Here is a 14367-nt window from a genome sequence, read left to right as displayed (position 1 = left end):
AAGACTTTAATAGTTATTTATTATAATAATTTCTTTGTTTACACAACAGGGATTAATAGCAACATAAAAAATAAACAAAAATCAGCGGTATAAGTATCAGCTATCAGACAACGTCTTATTTAAAACATACATATTAGCCAACAATATCACAATTCCAATATTTAAATGAGCATGAATCTGAATAGTAAGAAATAGTTTTTGTAATCCCAAATTTAGGAAGCTCATATGTGTTTCTGCCTTGGAATTAATTTTTGTGAAGTTATCATATAAATGTACTGGAGTAAAAAGGGAATTATTCTACTCTGAAATTTAGACTAAAAACACTCAAGTAAAATAAAAGTGCCTGAAATGATACAGAAAAGAAGTAATTGAGTAAATGCCTCTAGTTACTTTTCAATGCATGTACTGCATCATATATATGTCAATAACTTAAGATGACAATTATTCATACAATGCAATGTGCTACAGAGTCATTCATTTAAAACTGTTTGTCAATATTTATTGCCCTTTGATTACATTACAATAATGGTTAAAGCACATCATTATGGGTGACATTCATTGTACTCTGGCCGTGTCATATTCCCTCTGTAGCAAAGGAGTGCTGTGAAACTCATGTAATAAATATAGTATAAATGTGAGGTGTGGAAAAAGACTAAAAGTATGCACAAACATTACCTATGTTAAGATACTGAGAGTTAGGAATGCTTTATGTTACACAACACACCTAAAAAACAGTGCATATGTTTTTTGTCTGACCCAGAAAGAAATTATTAGTTGTGTTTTACTAAAAAATAAAAATAAATAAAAGCATTTGTTTGTAAACCAACATATGATCCTGCCTGTAGAGCTTGCATAAGGCACCTTGATCTGCTCGGCATTGCTTCATTGGTTCAAAGGTTTAATCCTAAACTCTTAACATAGTTTAATTGTTTGTGTTATATGTTATTAAAGAATATATTTTTATTTATTTATTTTTATTATTTGTATGTAATTCTGGGACACATTGCTTTACCAGGTACCTAGTCTGGGTAGTCAGACATTTACAGGTCATCATATCAAAAATGTATTTTTGTAACATAGCCACATTTTACAAGATTAAAAACTTTAATGACTCTTTTTAAAAATTTGTATGCTTTTTGGTGCATTTACTATACATTTGATACTATTTTTACAGACAACAGTCTTAGAACAACAGTCCCAAAGTCCTCTCTTGACAGCACTTCTATATCTCTGGCAGGAGCTAGAAATGAAAGCTACTTTTATATCATATCAGTTTGCGCAGATGACTCATTCTGGAAGAAAGATGAAGTAAGTTTCTACAACAACTGTACAAATGGATAATTGTACAGAGACAAGACTCATGTTTGACAGTAAACTGACATCTCTGTAATTAAGCAACTGCAAGAGTTTGACTCGAAGACACTATCATCAACATCAACTCAACCAAAACCAAGATATACAAGGTTGTTGCACTGTGTTCACTAGATAGGTTTATATTACTCCATAGCTAACATTTTTGGGATCTGTCACATGACTTCATTTCATATTCAGTTTTGAAGTTTTGACAGACGCCTCCAAAAAGTAACAAACTCCAGGGATGTCGTCTGGAAAGTTGGCCGGAAGCTCCTGTCTGCTCCTGGGAACAAACACGAACTCTGGGCGACCCTTCAGCAATCTGGGACAAAGAGCACACAGATAAAAGATGGATCTCAAAACAACGTGGCGAATTATTTGACACAAGAGGAAACACAGTGCTCATCCAAATGTTAAGTTTCCTGTCAAGAGCACTTTGGGTTTTTTGTTATCTGCAACAACCACTTGTGCAAACAAATTATACTGTGCAGAAAGAGAGGCATGCAATTTTATTTGGGGGGTTCTGCCTGAATAGGTTTACTTTGAACAGTTATTGTTCTGTTCTGCAAGGCTTTTCTTTAGCTCCAGTAATAGCTAGTCTGCTCTGATTGGTCAGTCTGTCTCATAAAAATGAGGCAGTGGTCACCTTTCATAAGTCTATAAGTAGCAGCGTGGCCCCGTAAGAGCTGCCAACTAGGTAGCAGGTCATTCTTTTTGTTTGTGAGTCTGTCTGTAGGAGGTAATTGTCATTGTGTTACCTGGCAATGTAGATAAGTCACAGCAGAACTGTCTGGATGATAAACAGGACATTTCAAGCAGTTAAAGGGTAGCATTTTCAATGGGAGATAATATCTCTTTTTGGGATGGACTTACTTGAACCTGCAAAGCTTTTACATGCAGAAAAAACATAATACGGGCACTTTAACATACAATATTTAGCTTGGTGGACAGTTGTTTTGAAGCTTTTTTTCAGATTATATGTTTTGAGACAGTGACATGTGACTATGAGCTACAGAGTTGCAGAGTTATATCACCTGTGGGTTGTGGGGCTGATGTTGATTTTTCTAGGTTGGCTGCATGATTCAAACTTGTTGGCCAATGTGACATTGTTCCCAAAAAGGCAGTAGCGAGGCATCTTAACCCCAACTACACCAGCGAGTACTGAACCGGTGTGGAGGCCGATACGCATCTAGGAAGAAAATGAGATGTTTTAGTTCAAGTTTCAGCTTGTCTTGTCTTACACATGCACGCAGTTGTGTGCACGATGACACCCATTCCTGCCTTCATTCTCATGCTGCTATACTCATCACCTATGGTGAAAGTAACATCTGAATACAGTAACAAATGCAGAGACCTACCAAGAAGCCAATGTAATTTTAATTTTGGGAAAAGTGAGATTTACAAATATTGGTAGACGATGTTATTCCCGGGATCTGCTGGAGCCACTCGCCTAGCTTGGGAGTCACCGCACCTAGTGCTCCGATTACCACGGGGACCACCGATACCTTCACCCTCCACATCCTCTCGAGCTCTTCTCTGAGCCCTTGGTATTTCTCCAGCTTCTCGTGTTCCTTCTTCCTGATATTGCTGTCATTCGGAACCGCTACATCGATCACTACGGCCGTCTTCTTCTGTTTGTCTACCACAACTATGTCCGGTTGGTTAGCCACCACCACCATTTTGTCCGTCTGTATCTGGAAGTCCCACAGGATCTTAGCTCGGTCATTCTCCACCACCCTTGGGGGCATTTCCCATTTTGACCTCGGGACTTCCAGGTTATACTCGGCACAGATGTTCCTGTACACTATGCCACCACTTGGTTATGGCGTTCCATGTATGCCTTGCCTGCTAGCATCTTGCACCCTGCTGTTATGTGCTGGATTGTCTCTGGGGCATCTTTACACAGCCTGCACCTGGGGTCTTGCCTGGTGTGATAGACCCCAGCCTCTATGGATCTTGTACTCAGAGCTTGTTCTTGTGCTGCCATGATTAGTGCCTCTGTGCTGTCTTTGAGTCCAGCTTTGTCCAGCCACTGGTAGGATTTCTGGATATCAGCCACCTCCTCTATCTGCCGGTGGTACATACCGTGCAGGGGCCTGTCCTTCCATGATGGTTCCTCGTCTCCCTCCTCTTTCTTGGGTTTCTGCTGCCTGAGGTATTCACTGAGCACGCTGTCAGTTGGGGCCATCTTCGTGATGTATTCTTGGATGTTCGTTGTCTCATCCTGGACTGTGGTGCTGACACTCACCAGTCCCCGGCCCCCTTCCTTCCACTTAGCGTACAGCCTCAGGGTGCTGGACTTGGGGTGAAACCCTCCATGCATGGTAAGGAGCTTTCTTGTCTTTATGTCAGTGGCTTCTATCTCCTCCTTTGGCCAGCCTATTACCCCAGCAGGGTACCTGATCACGGGCAGGGCGTACGTGTTGATGGCCCGGATCTTGTTCTTACCGTTCAACTGACTCCTCAGGACTTGCCTGACCCTCTGCAGGTACTTGGTGGTTGCAGCTTTCCTAGCGGCCTCTTCATGGTTCCCATTCGCCTGCGGGATCCCCAGGTACTTGTAACTGTCCTCTATGTCTGCAATGTTGCCTTCTGGTAGTTCAATCCCCTCAGTTCTGACTACCTTCCCTCTCTTTGTTACCATCCGACTACACTTCTCCAGCCCGAACGACATTCCAATGTCATTGCTGTATAGGCTGGTAGTGTGGATCAGTGAATCGATGTCTCGTTCACTCTTGGCATACAGCTTGATGTCATCCATGTACAGGAGGTGGCTGACAACTGCTCCGTTCCGTAGTCGGTATCCGTAGCCAGTCTTGTTAATGATCTCACTGAGGGGGTTCAGGCCTATGCAGAACAGCAGTGGGGACAGAGCATCTCCCTGGTAGATCCCACACTTGATGGTGACTTGTGCTATGGGCTTGGAGTTGGCCTCTAGTGTTGTACGCCACATCCCCATTGAGTTCCTGATGAAGGCTCTTAGGGTCCCATTGATCTTGTACAATTCTAGGCATTCCAGTATCCAGCTGTGGGGCATTGAGTCATAGGCCTTCTTGTAATCAATCCAGGCAGTGCACAGGTTGGTTAGTCTGGTCTTGCAGTCTCGGCTGACTGTTCTGTCTACCAGTAGCTGGTGTTTTGCGCCTCTGGTATTCTTGCCAATTCCTTTCTGTGTCCCGCTCATGTATTGACCCATGTGCCTGTTCATCTTAGCCGATATGATGCCTGACAGGAGCTTCCATGTAGTACTGAGGCAGGTTATTGGTCAGTAGTTCGAGGGGACTGGTCCCTTCTTGGGGTCCTTGGGGATCAGGACCGTCCGACCTTCGGTTAGCCATTCCGGGTGTCCCTCGTTAACTAGCAGCTGGTTCATTTGTGCTGCCAGACGCTCGTGGAGTGCAGTCAGCTTCTTTAGCCAGTAGGCGTGAACCATGTCGGGCCCTGGACTCTTCATACTGGAGACCCTTTCTTGGATATCTGCCACTGTGATGGTTACTGGACCCTGTTCAGGGAGGTCGCTATGGTCTGCCCCCAGATCCACTAGCCACTGAGCATTGCCGTTATGGGTTGCGTATATATGTATATATATATATATATATATATATATATATATATATATATATATATATATATATATATATATATATACACATAGATATATATATATATACACACACATATATATATATATATATATATATATACACATAGATATATATATATATACATATACATATATACATATACATATACACACACATATATATATATATATATATATGTGTGTGTATATGTTTCTAATATATGAAAAAAATATATATATATATATATATTTTTTTTTTCATATATTAGAAACAAAATCTAATTCCTCAGCATAACATTTTCTCAATATTGTATGGGTATAATTTTGCTACAGAATAATGTTTTGGTGTTTTCAGAGGGATGAAAACCTTCCCAAGTAACCACTGAGGAAACATCCTGAATGGCATTTCTGGCATTCGTGGAAGTTAATGACATGACTTTACACATGTTTGGTTTGGCTGATTCTGACAGTTATTAGGCCAATTAGGACTTTTTAAGGCAAAGACACCACACAGTTTTATCATCATCAGACATGCATAATTACATATCAGAGTATTTAGTCAAATATCTAAGACAGTTCACTTTTATGAATACAATTCTTTCTGTGTAATAAATCCTGTGCTGTAATGTGCCGTGCAGTTTGTAACATCTTATGAAGAGTACAAATTAAGTAATGTTTAACTTATTTTATTTCTGATATTTAATACATAAATTAATGCAGAATGAATCTTGAATCAATGCCATTCGATCAAGATGTGTATCTATTTAGGTTTTTAGTTCAAGGTCAATAGAGCTAATCAGTTAAGGATGAATAATTCACAGTTAATTCTTTCATATTTTAATATGCAACCAAATAGCTGAAATGTGAGGCTATTCAATTAATAATGCATTTACACACTATATAGAAATACATTACCCTGAATACACTTTTCTGTTATAGAAATCAAGCTAGCTTCATACATAAACTTCTTCTGTAGAGTGCATGAATCAACATTTCTTAACAGAAGATAAGTTTTGTGTGAACTACTTCTAAGAGCAACCAGCAGTCAAGAGAGACACAGAGACACACAATTAAATCATCCTGAGTCAGATGTTGGTGAAACATTATAATTTGTACTCTGATTAGAAAGTGTCACCTAATTATTAAAGATGTTACACTTTCCTTTTGTGATTCACATTCTTGTTTTGATAGATTAGACTCATGTTGAAAAAACCCCTAAATTGTCTGACTCACTGATACAGTGACAGTAGTGGCTGTCAACGTCATTGTTCGTTAATTGTGCCAAGTTCTCTGCAGATAAGGACAATAACTGGAAAGCCACCAATAATAGTGACAACAGTTTAAAGTGCAGGAAGCCATTAAAGCATTACTTATTGTGTGAAATCATTATCTGCTTTATATTCAAATTATAATAAACAACATTTTGTAACAGCAACAATGTAGTGATAGTTCTCTTTTTCTTGTTCTTAAAACTGTCCAAATAAAAACACTCTGACACTGTTGGAAGTTACATAATCTGACTGAATAAAGAATTGTACAGTAATTAGTGCTTGGCCCTCACCTGTATTGGTTCTCCCGTTGGCGTCATAACTTCATTTGAAAGCTCCATCATCTTTAAAGCCATGAGTGCAATTTGAACAGCATGAGTGTCACTCTCCCTGTGCAAGCCACCAGCTACACAGTATGCATCACCAATGGTCTCCACCTGAATAAAGCGGAAGATTGTTAAAATTATTTCAACAAAGACAAATATAAAACGGCATACATTGTTTCAGGAGCTTTTTATGTCTTCTCCTACTCAATGTCAAGGGCTTTATTGCTACATTTAAAGTGGCACACCACATTTAAGCTATGAGCCGCGACATTGGTGCATATTAATATTGTAGCAGTAGCAGTGTGTGTGTGTGTGTGTGTGTGTGTGTGTGTGTGTGTGTGTGTGTGTGTGTGTGTGTGTGTTTATCTATGTGTAAGCAGGCACGTTTTGTTAAAGCAATAGTTATGTGATAGCTGTGAACGTGTTTAGGTTTGTAGTTTTAAACTTTAAAGATGTGTGTGGTCTGACCCATGAATAATGGGTAAGACGTAGCAGAAGTAGCCCACCCTTACTTTACTCACCAGTCCTTTATTTTCATTTCCAATGCATTAGTAAGTCTTCCAATATGAGCTATCTTCATCTGATATATAAATGTAATATTCTTGAAGCTTGGTCAATGGTGTTGTGACTGGTGTGATCAAAAGAAAATATGGACCCTATGTTTTTTTAATCTGAGACTATGATATTTAACTGTTAAGAATACATTTGACATGAAGGCAACAAACTTTAGACAGAGTGATAAATGTAAAATGGATATTCACTAAACAGTCTGCAACAATTTGCCTCCATCGTGCAGCAGAAGACAAGAAAGTGTAATAAAACTTAAACTGTAATACTGTAGTACTTTATTAAAAAGTCCAGCGTTTTTCCCCTTTCTTCTTCTATTCTGTGTAAATCTGAACTGGAGAGCACTCAGCTGCTATGTGGCTGGAATAAAGTAAAACTATTTTTAGGCTCACACATGTGGAGTGGAAACAGGGTCCTCAAGGAACCTCTGACTTCCTAGCGTTTTACGAGATATTTGTCAAACGCGCTCCTCTCTCTGTTATGCTTCCACGACAGTTTGATTACATTATCCAGCCTCCCTGCAGATTAGCAGCCTATGCAAGACACTTGGCTAGCTGGTTGAGTTACAGTCCTTTGTACACAAAATGGTATTACTTTGTTCAAAATGTTGTGAAAGCATTTAATGCATTTTGTAGCCTCCTATTCATATATATACACATATATTTATATATAAATGTATGTATATTATACTTATCCTGGTGGCCCAGGATGTTGCAGAAAGAGCTTCAACAGGCTCTTCTTCTATCAAATGGGTTACAGGGGCAGTTCTTTGTCTTTGAGTTTTGTGTGTATAGTATGTGTATATTATTTTACTGTATAATTACATCTAAGTTATTCAAGCTGCTGGCACAGCTGTGTGGTCATGGGGGACAAACAGGTAAGGTACACCTTAATTTACGTGGGAGTTAAGAAAAGGATTTTAATGATTTACAAAAGACAGAAACTGAGTACTTACAACTGACTTGCACACTTACATTCCTAGCAAGATCGAGTTTACTTACATAAAAATTAATGAACCAATAATGAATTAATAAAATAACAATTGTTGTTGTGGCTATTCATAAAGAAAGAAGTCACCTATCTATAAGTCTGAAATTTTTGCCAGCAAAACGACTTTCTAATAAACTGCATTTTTTGTTATTTTTAAAAAAAAAATGCTAGGATGTTCAATCTTGATGTTGAGTCTTGCTTAATATTGTACCATGTCACTTACTTTTCCATAACAAATTTGAAAGCTTGACAATGATCCAGCATTGTTAACACCTGAGTGGTTTCCCAACATTTGTGCAGTGCAGACATGAAAGCATGTGTGAATGTTCACTGTAAAAAAAAAAAAAAAAGCTCAGCTCAGCTCAGCAATATATATTAACCTACCTTATACACATCAAGCTCTCCACATTGGTGGTCAAACCTGGTGTATAGCTCATTGAGCATGGTGATCACTTGCATGGGCGTACAGATTGAGCAAACAGCCGTGAAGCCCACAATATCAGAGAAGAGCATCGTAACATGGTCAAACTTCTTGGCTTGGACGGTTTCACCCTGCCACAGCTGCTGTGCCACAGTGCCGGGAAAGATCGAGAAGAGGAGATCCACTGTTTTCTTCTTTTCCTCCTCCAGAGCTTGATGTGCATGCTCCAAGGCTGCCTTGGCCTTTCCCAACCGCTTCTTCAAACCATCCTGTGCTTTGGCCTGCTCGCCAACCAGGACTACATCACGGAGAGCGTTATGAATAGGGATGTCTGACAGATAGAGGCCGCGACCTGTCAGCTCCTCCAGCTTGTCCACGCATGGCGATCCCAAGAACAAGATGGCGTTTGACTCTGAAACGTAAATCATCTGACCTTTAAGGTCCATGTGCTAAAAGGAAAAGTAAAATGATGAGAAACATTTAGAAATTTTTTTAACAAAACTGTTATTAAAAGCCATGAGATCCTTACAGCTAAAATATTCTGTGCATTTGTACTGTAGGATGCTTTTTTTTTCTTTAAAAAAATAAGTACAGATTTCCCACAGCCAAAATTATATATATATATATATATATATATATATATATATATATATGCTGTGGGGTTTTTATCAAATGTATACACAATTAATTCCCTCAAGAGATGTAAATATTCCAGTAAAATAAAATGACAGCTGCGTACAGCTGCAATCAGCCACAGTTTTAAACAAAGCTGAAAGGTTTATTTATGTAGGGTATGTAAGCCGGTCAATTGGTCAATCTGTCTCACAGTCAAGACTTCAAAAGATAAAAATGTGGGGTGTTTAAATAAAAACCTTTGCAAGCCTTTGGTTTGTGTGTTTTTGTTTGTTTGCCTTTGAAGAGATCTGACATCGTCTTCTCAACAATTTTCCGATTTCATTCATTTTGTCTGAAAATAGCTAAAATTTCTCTCCCCTAAATGACAGCTTATTCTTTATTTTTCATAGACAGACAGCTTTCCCAACAATGGCACTGAATGCTTTTGATTTCTCATGTTTATATTCTCTCTACTATAAATTATTAAATATTTGTTAGAATAAATGAACATGAAAATTTGATTTGTGGAGCCATAGGAGTGGGCCTTTTTTCCTTTTTTTTAACGTATCAGATAATTCAAGTTATGTTAATGTGCTATCTCTGCTGACTGGAATATAAGTATCAAATTGCTGACCCAAGATGCAAGAGACTGTGAAACTTGCTGGCTCGCCCACTTGCTGATTTCTACCTGTTTTAATTGGACCCTGTTCACTAGCTGTAAATCTACCACTGGAGGACAAGTGCCACATGGTATTAAGTGGAAGCATCTTTGAATAAGTTTCATTATAGCATGCAACATTTACTTGCCAGTACCTCTCATTGCAACTGATGGCTGTGCACCCTTACAAAAATAGCATGAGCATGGCTGTGGCTTTGATGGATAAAATGGTTTGACATTTCCTTCTGATCTCCACTGGGGGTATAATGTTGATCTCTACCTCAGGCCGAGTGCACCCAAGTACACCACTAATAAGCTACGATGCTTATAAGCAGCCCATTTTTCCCCTCTTCTACCCAAGTCCCTTAAACATGTAGGTGATGATGGGAAAATGTTTTCAGCCTCTCTAGTCTCTCTAGTTACTGTTCAAGGAATTTCACAGATGTATCAACATACCTTTCCTGTGTTATCTGTGGTGGCGACTCCATGCTTTATCCGAATGATAAACTGTGCATTTAGCATAGTGAGGATACCCTGAAAGGTACATTTGATCTGGGGGGACACAATAGCGAAGTGGTCTTGGAAGGTACTAAACCGTCTGAGTCCATCCTTCCTGATCAGTCTTTTCCTGAGCCCGTGTCCTACTTGCACCAGAACCAGATCCTGGTCAAGTATCAGATGGAAAGGGAAGATAGTGGAAAAGAGAGAGGTAGGAAGGGTCCCAGCTGAGGTAGCCCGCAACGGACTGGGGCTCAGATTTTTTGTATCTTTAACTACAACCGTGTACAGGAGGCTGGGCTGTGGACTGGATTGCAAGATGGTGTCTCTGCCATGTTGGAGGTCCATCACCACATCCACAGTGGTGTTGTACAACAGGCGGGCAGCAGCTTTGATGACTCCTGGGAAAAAGAGCTCAGTGGTGGTGCAAGGGTTGAAGAAATAGACAGTAAGCAGGCCCGGATCTTTGTCTAAGCAGAGTACCGAAGGTTCATTTACACAATCTCCTCTATCCTGGTTCGGCAGCATGCTGCTTTGTTTCAACAAAACATTGAAGCTGTTGAGGAAGTCGTGGAGCGCTCCCCCCACCACCGTCAAAATGTGGCTGTCCTCTTCGTAACACATATTGAAAATCTCCTCACCAAGAGCAATTTTCAAAGCTTCTATCGGGATTCCTGTTAGATACGTGAAGAGGATAGGGATCTGATTCACAATCAGTGCTTAAAACCCCCCTATAACATTAACATGTTTTGGCTAATAAGATTCCGATTTGTCTTTACCTGTTTTGACAGAATGAATGTTCATCATCTCTAATAAATGCTCTGGTTCACTGCTACAGCTCTGGTGATGTGAACAGGAAATTGCTAGACTGGAAAGTCAACAAATATCAAAGTCAGACACACATAAAAAACACACTTTCAGTAGACAGTCACTGAGACACATCAGACTTCGGCTGGAATTGTCCACAAGATCATTTTAACTATTGATTTTCCTTTTCATCTGTCTGTAACATCCCAGACAAAATGGAAAATGTCTGCTATAACTTCCTAGGTGGCATTTTTCTACGTGCTTTTTTGTCTGAACAAACAGCCAAAGATTCTTTTTCCATATTTATATTTCTATATCCATATATATGACGTGTGACCACAAAGACTGCAAAACCTTGCATTTAAGAGGCTGCGGCAAGGTAACAATCGGTACACATGCATTAAAAATGAGGGAAAACATCACCAAAAATAGTTCCAAATTAATTTTCAGCTAATTGGTTAATACACTAATCGTTTTAGCTCCTCATCAGACCGTGACCCTACTGTGAAAACTACGCATTAGTGTCACTGCGCATGTGATATTTTCCATAGCAATCTAATGTGCCCTTCATTTGGGAGGGCTTTTCACTTTTTCTCCAGGTATCCATAGCAGCCGGAGTCTGTATCACAACTCCTTGTATCAGTCTAGTAGTGAGAGTGCCAGAAGGTATTTTGTAACAAATCACACATCTCACCCTCACTATTTTTATCATAAGGAATACATGCTGTGGTGAAAGTTGTGGGCTAGACCTATAATTCACAGACTGCGGCTGATAGGATGAGCAGTGTTTTTATTTATGTGTTGGTGGCAGCTGAAATTAAAAACACCAGTTACCTTTCAGAGTCCCTGCTGTGATCTGATAGTGTCATCATTCGTTGGAGGGCAGTGTGCAGCCTTTGAAACTGTATCACAGAGTGCCCAAAGCAAGTTAAAGGTCAGCGTCTGGGAATACTTAAAGGTCAATTACAGAGGCTCTAATATTTATAGCATAAGATTTATCTGTTTCATTGTCTCAAGCGGACACAGGGGCATGGTGTCTGTGCTTTAAGGCAAAAAATAAAAAAATAAAATAAAATAAAAATAGATGCGATAAATGCAGTAAGAAATGCATTTATAACTCACCTCGGGACATGCCAGTTTTCGGATGCTATCCCCAAGTGTATGCAGGTTAACTTTGGCTCTGCTTGTCTTCTTTCGAGGTACACCCTCACCTGTTTTTCCGTGCACGTCCTTGGAAACAGGCAATAAATCCGCCGTCTCAGTTGAGCGCTCCTCAAAGTCTCCGAGCTCATTATTTTTGGCGCTGGCAGAGAACGGACACTCTCCGGATATCTTCAGCTCTTTCAGCTTGGCGCAGAACATCTTCCCGGCTGTAACCTCCTGGCGCTTCTCTCTTATCTAATTTCGGAGGGAGACAGTTGTGGACGAGCAGTTGTGGTCTCTGGGGGAAATTCCATCATCTGATGTGCTCATTCAGGATACCTTCCTCCTCTCAACCCGCCGATTCACATGATCGGCACCAAAGCCAGAGACCACATACAATATTTATTGAAAACAGCATGGGCAAATGATGGCAGGGAACTATCATTACCAAAAGCCAATGAGGAACTAGAGGGGGGCAAGAGCACTAAGCCAATCCATGCGCAAGTGGGGATGGTGTAGCCAAGCAACCTATCAGCAATGAGAAATTATTTCCAGACGACTCGTCGCATGCAAAAAATTTTTTTTTTCACTTTAGCCCGACGGGGAACCATCAAATAAAACGAGTAACCTATAATTATATTAACCACACTTCTGTTATATCCCCGCTCTGCGCTGAAAGGTGTTCATTTTACATTTATTATCTTATTTGGCATTACAAATCTCGCATAGCTTACTCTAATGTATGTGTCACTCATGTTATCTGCACATGTTTAATTCATTCCAGAATCTCACCAGTATTTCCTGTACGAACAATCAGCTGTACTCGGATCAGGCCAATGCAGCCAATTGCCCTGTCTTTTCGAACCAACGACTTAAGCCTTCCTAAGCATTTTGTAACTTACAGCTGTTGGACAAATTAATTGTTTGAATAATTTTCTATCCAACATAAAATATATAAATAAATAAGTAACATGATCAGGATCATCGCATTAAAGCTCTCCTCACCGAGAACACTTTCCAAAGCTTTTTTGTCAGATACATGAAGAGAATTGAAGTTTGAGTCACAAACAGTGCTTTAAAAACCATTTCTACATTTTAGGCAGTAAATTTCCGATTGATCTGTTTTGACAGAGTGAATGTCATTACTGCAACTCTTACAGGGTCTTAAGTCTTCTTAAACAATTTGTGGTGCCGCAACTTGCAATCGTTACACAAACTATTGAACCAAAAGTTCATTTAAGCGGAAGACTGTATGCTTTATGAGCAGCACAATGATTTAAAGATGGTCCCCAACTTGTTTAACTCACACCCATGCCTATACACGTTTTATAAAGCTGTACAGATAACTTAACTGATGCCATTGCATCCAGTTTGGCTGAAAGGGACTAATGTTAAAAACAAGTGAGTCCTCCTCATCTCTGCTCGAGGCTACATCAACCACAGATAACTCAAGGGTTTCATGAAGCAGCTGTCTAACAGTGGCACATTTACAAAAACACAAATGTGCTTCAGTCTTGTAAATAAATGAAGTCTGAGCAACATGACATCACATTTTGACAGAAGATGTTATCCTGTGTGAGTTTAATTAGGTCTGTTCTACTGAAGGTCGGGGAAAGGCGCAGAAAGGAATGGACATGTTAGATGATCATTTATTAAAAAAATTGTGGAAAAAAATAGATTTTGTTGGCTATGACAAGGCTAAACTCATGCTTGTTGGCCATGTTTGGTCTGAAAAGCAAGCAATTTCACTACAACACCATAAATCAATTTCGAGAGTTTAAATAATGAATAGTATTGTCACATGGGACTTTTCTTGTTTCTCACAGGGACTCTCTCTTATATAACCCTGAGCTTCTTTTAAGGTCAAGACCAAAGATGTTGCTACCATATAAAACAAAAGGTTTATAGGTTAGAGATTAAAGGAGGAACCCTTTCATCAGGCCCCAGGGTGGGCGCCCCACTAGAGTAATTAATTTAACAGTTCAACCTAAGGGGGAAAAAGGGGGTGGGGGGAGGGGGGAGAGAAATAATTTTAAAAAAGCTACTCATTTAAAATGTGCAAGTTATGTTACATGTGACAGTTTTATAGTACTTTAACTGAAATGGCAAGAGCATGGATGCTCTGAAGTAAGGCTAAA

General features: G+C 39.6%; 1 protein-coding gene across 2 annotated transcripts; it reads right to left on the bottom strand.

Annotated features, from left to right (window-relative positions):
* Window positions 1-2: 2 nt before the first annotated feature.
* Window positions 3-12667, bottom strand: gucy1a1 (guanylate cyclase 1 soluble subunit alpha 1). Of its 2 annotated transcripts, XM_006787142.2 has the most exons (8): window positions 12209-12667; window positions 11921-11988; window positions 11059-11147; window positions 10238-10953; window positions 8472-8957; window positions 6498-6641; window positions 2388-2542; window positions 3-1675 (listed from the first exon to the last, which is right to left on the bottom strand). In XM_006787142.2, exons 1-8 carry the CDS (start codon window positions 12446-12448, stop codon window positions 1537-1539), a joined length of 2037 nt encoding a protein of 678 aa, XP_006787205.2. In that variant the 5' UTR covers window positions 12449-12667; the 3' UTR covers window positions 3-1536. The 2 variants fall into 2 exon arrangements, with proteins under 2 accessions (XP_006787205.2, XP_006787206.2); XM_006787143.2 differs by lacking the exon at window positions 11921-11988.
* Window positions 12668-14367: the final 1700 nt, after the last annotated feature.

This window comes from Neolamprologus brichardi, chromosome 6 (assembly GCF_056152115.1).
Source record: "Neolamprologus brichardi isolate AB-2024 chromosome 6, ASM5615211v1, whole genome shotgun sequence".
Taxonomy (NCBI): Eukaryota; Metazoa; Chordata; class Actinopteri; order Cichliformes; family Cichlidae; genus Neolamprologus; species Neolamprologus brichardi.
The sequence above is the reverse complement of the archived record's forward strand: the minus strand, read 5'-3'. Positions and strand labels throughout refer to the sequence as shown.

What these genes read in the sequence shown, in the direction of transcription:
- gucy1a1 (XM_006787142.2), bottom strand. Translation starts at nt 12,448, where the DNA reads ATGTTCTGCGCCAAGCTGAAAGAGCTGAAGATATCCGGAGAGTGTCCG. An exon ending in GAAAACTGGCATGTCCCGAG is followed by an intron (nt 11,989 to 12,208) that starts GTGAGTTATAAA and finishes TCTGTGATACAG; the next exon opens with TTTCAAAGGCTGCACACTGC. An exon ending in CACAGCAGGGACTCTGAAAG is followed by an intron (nt 11,148 to 11,920) that starts GTAACTGGTGTT and finishes TTGACTTTCCAG; the next exon opens with TCTAGCAATTTCCTGTTCAC.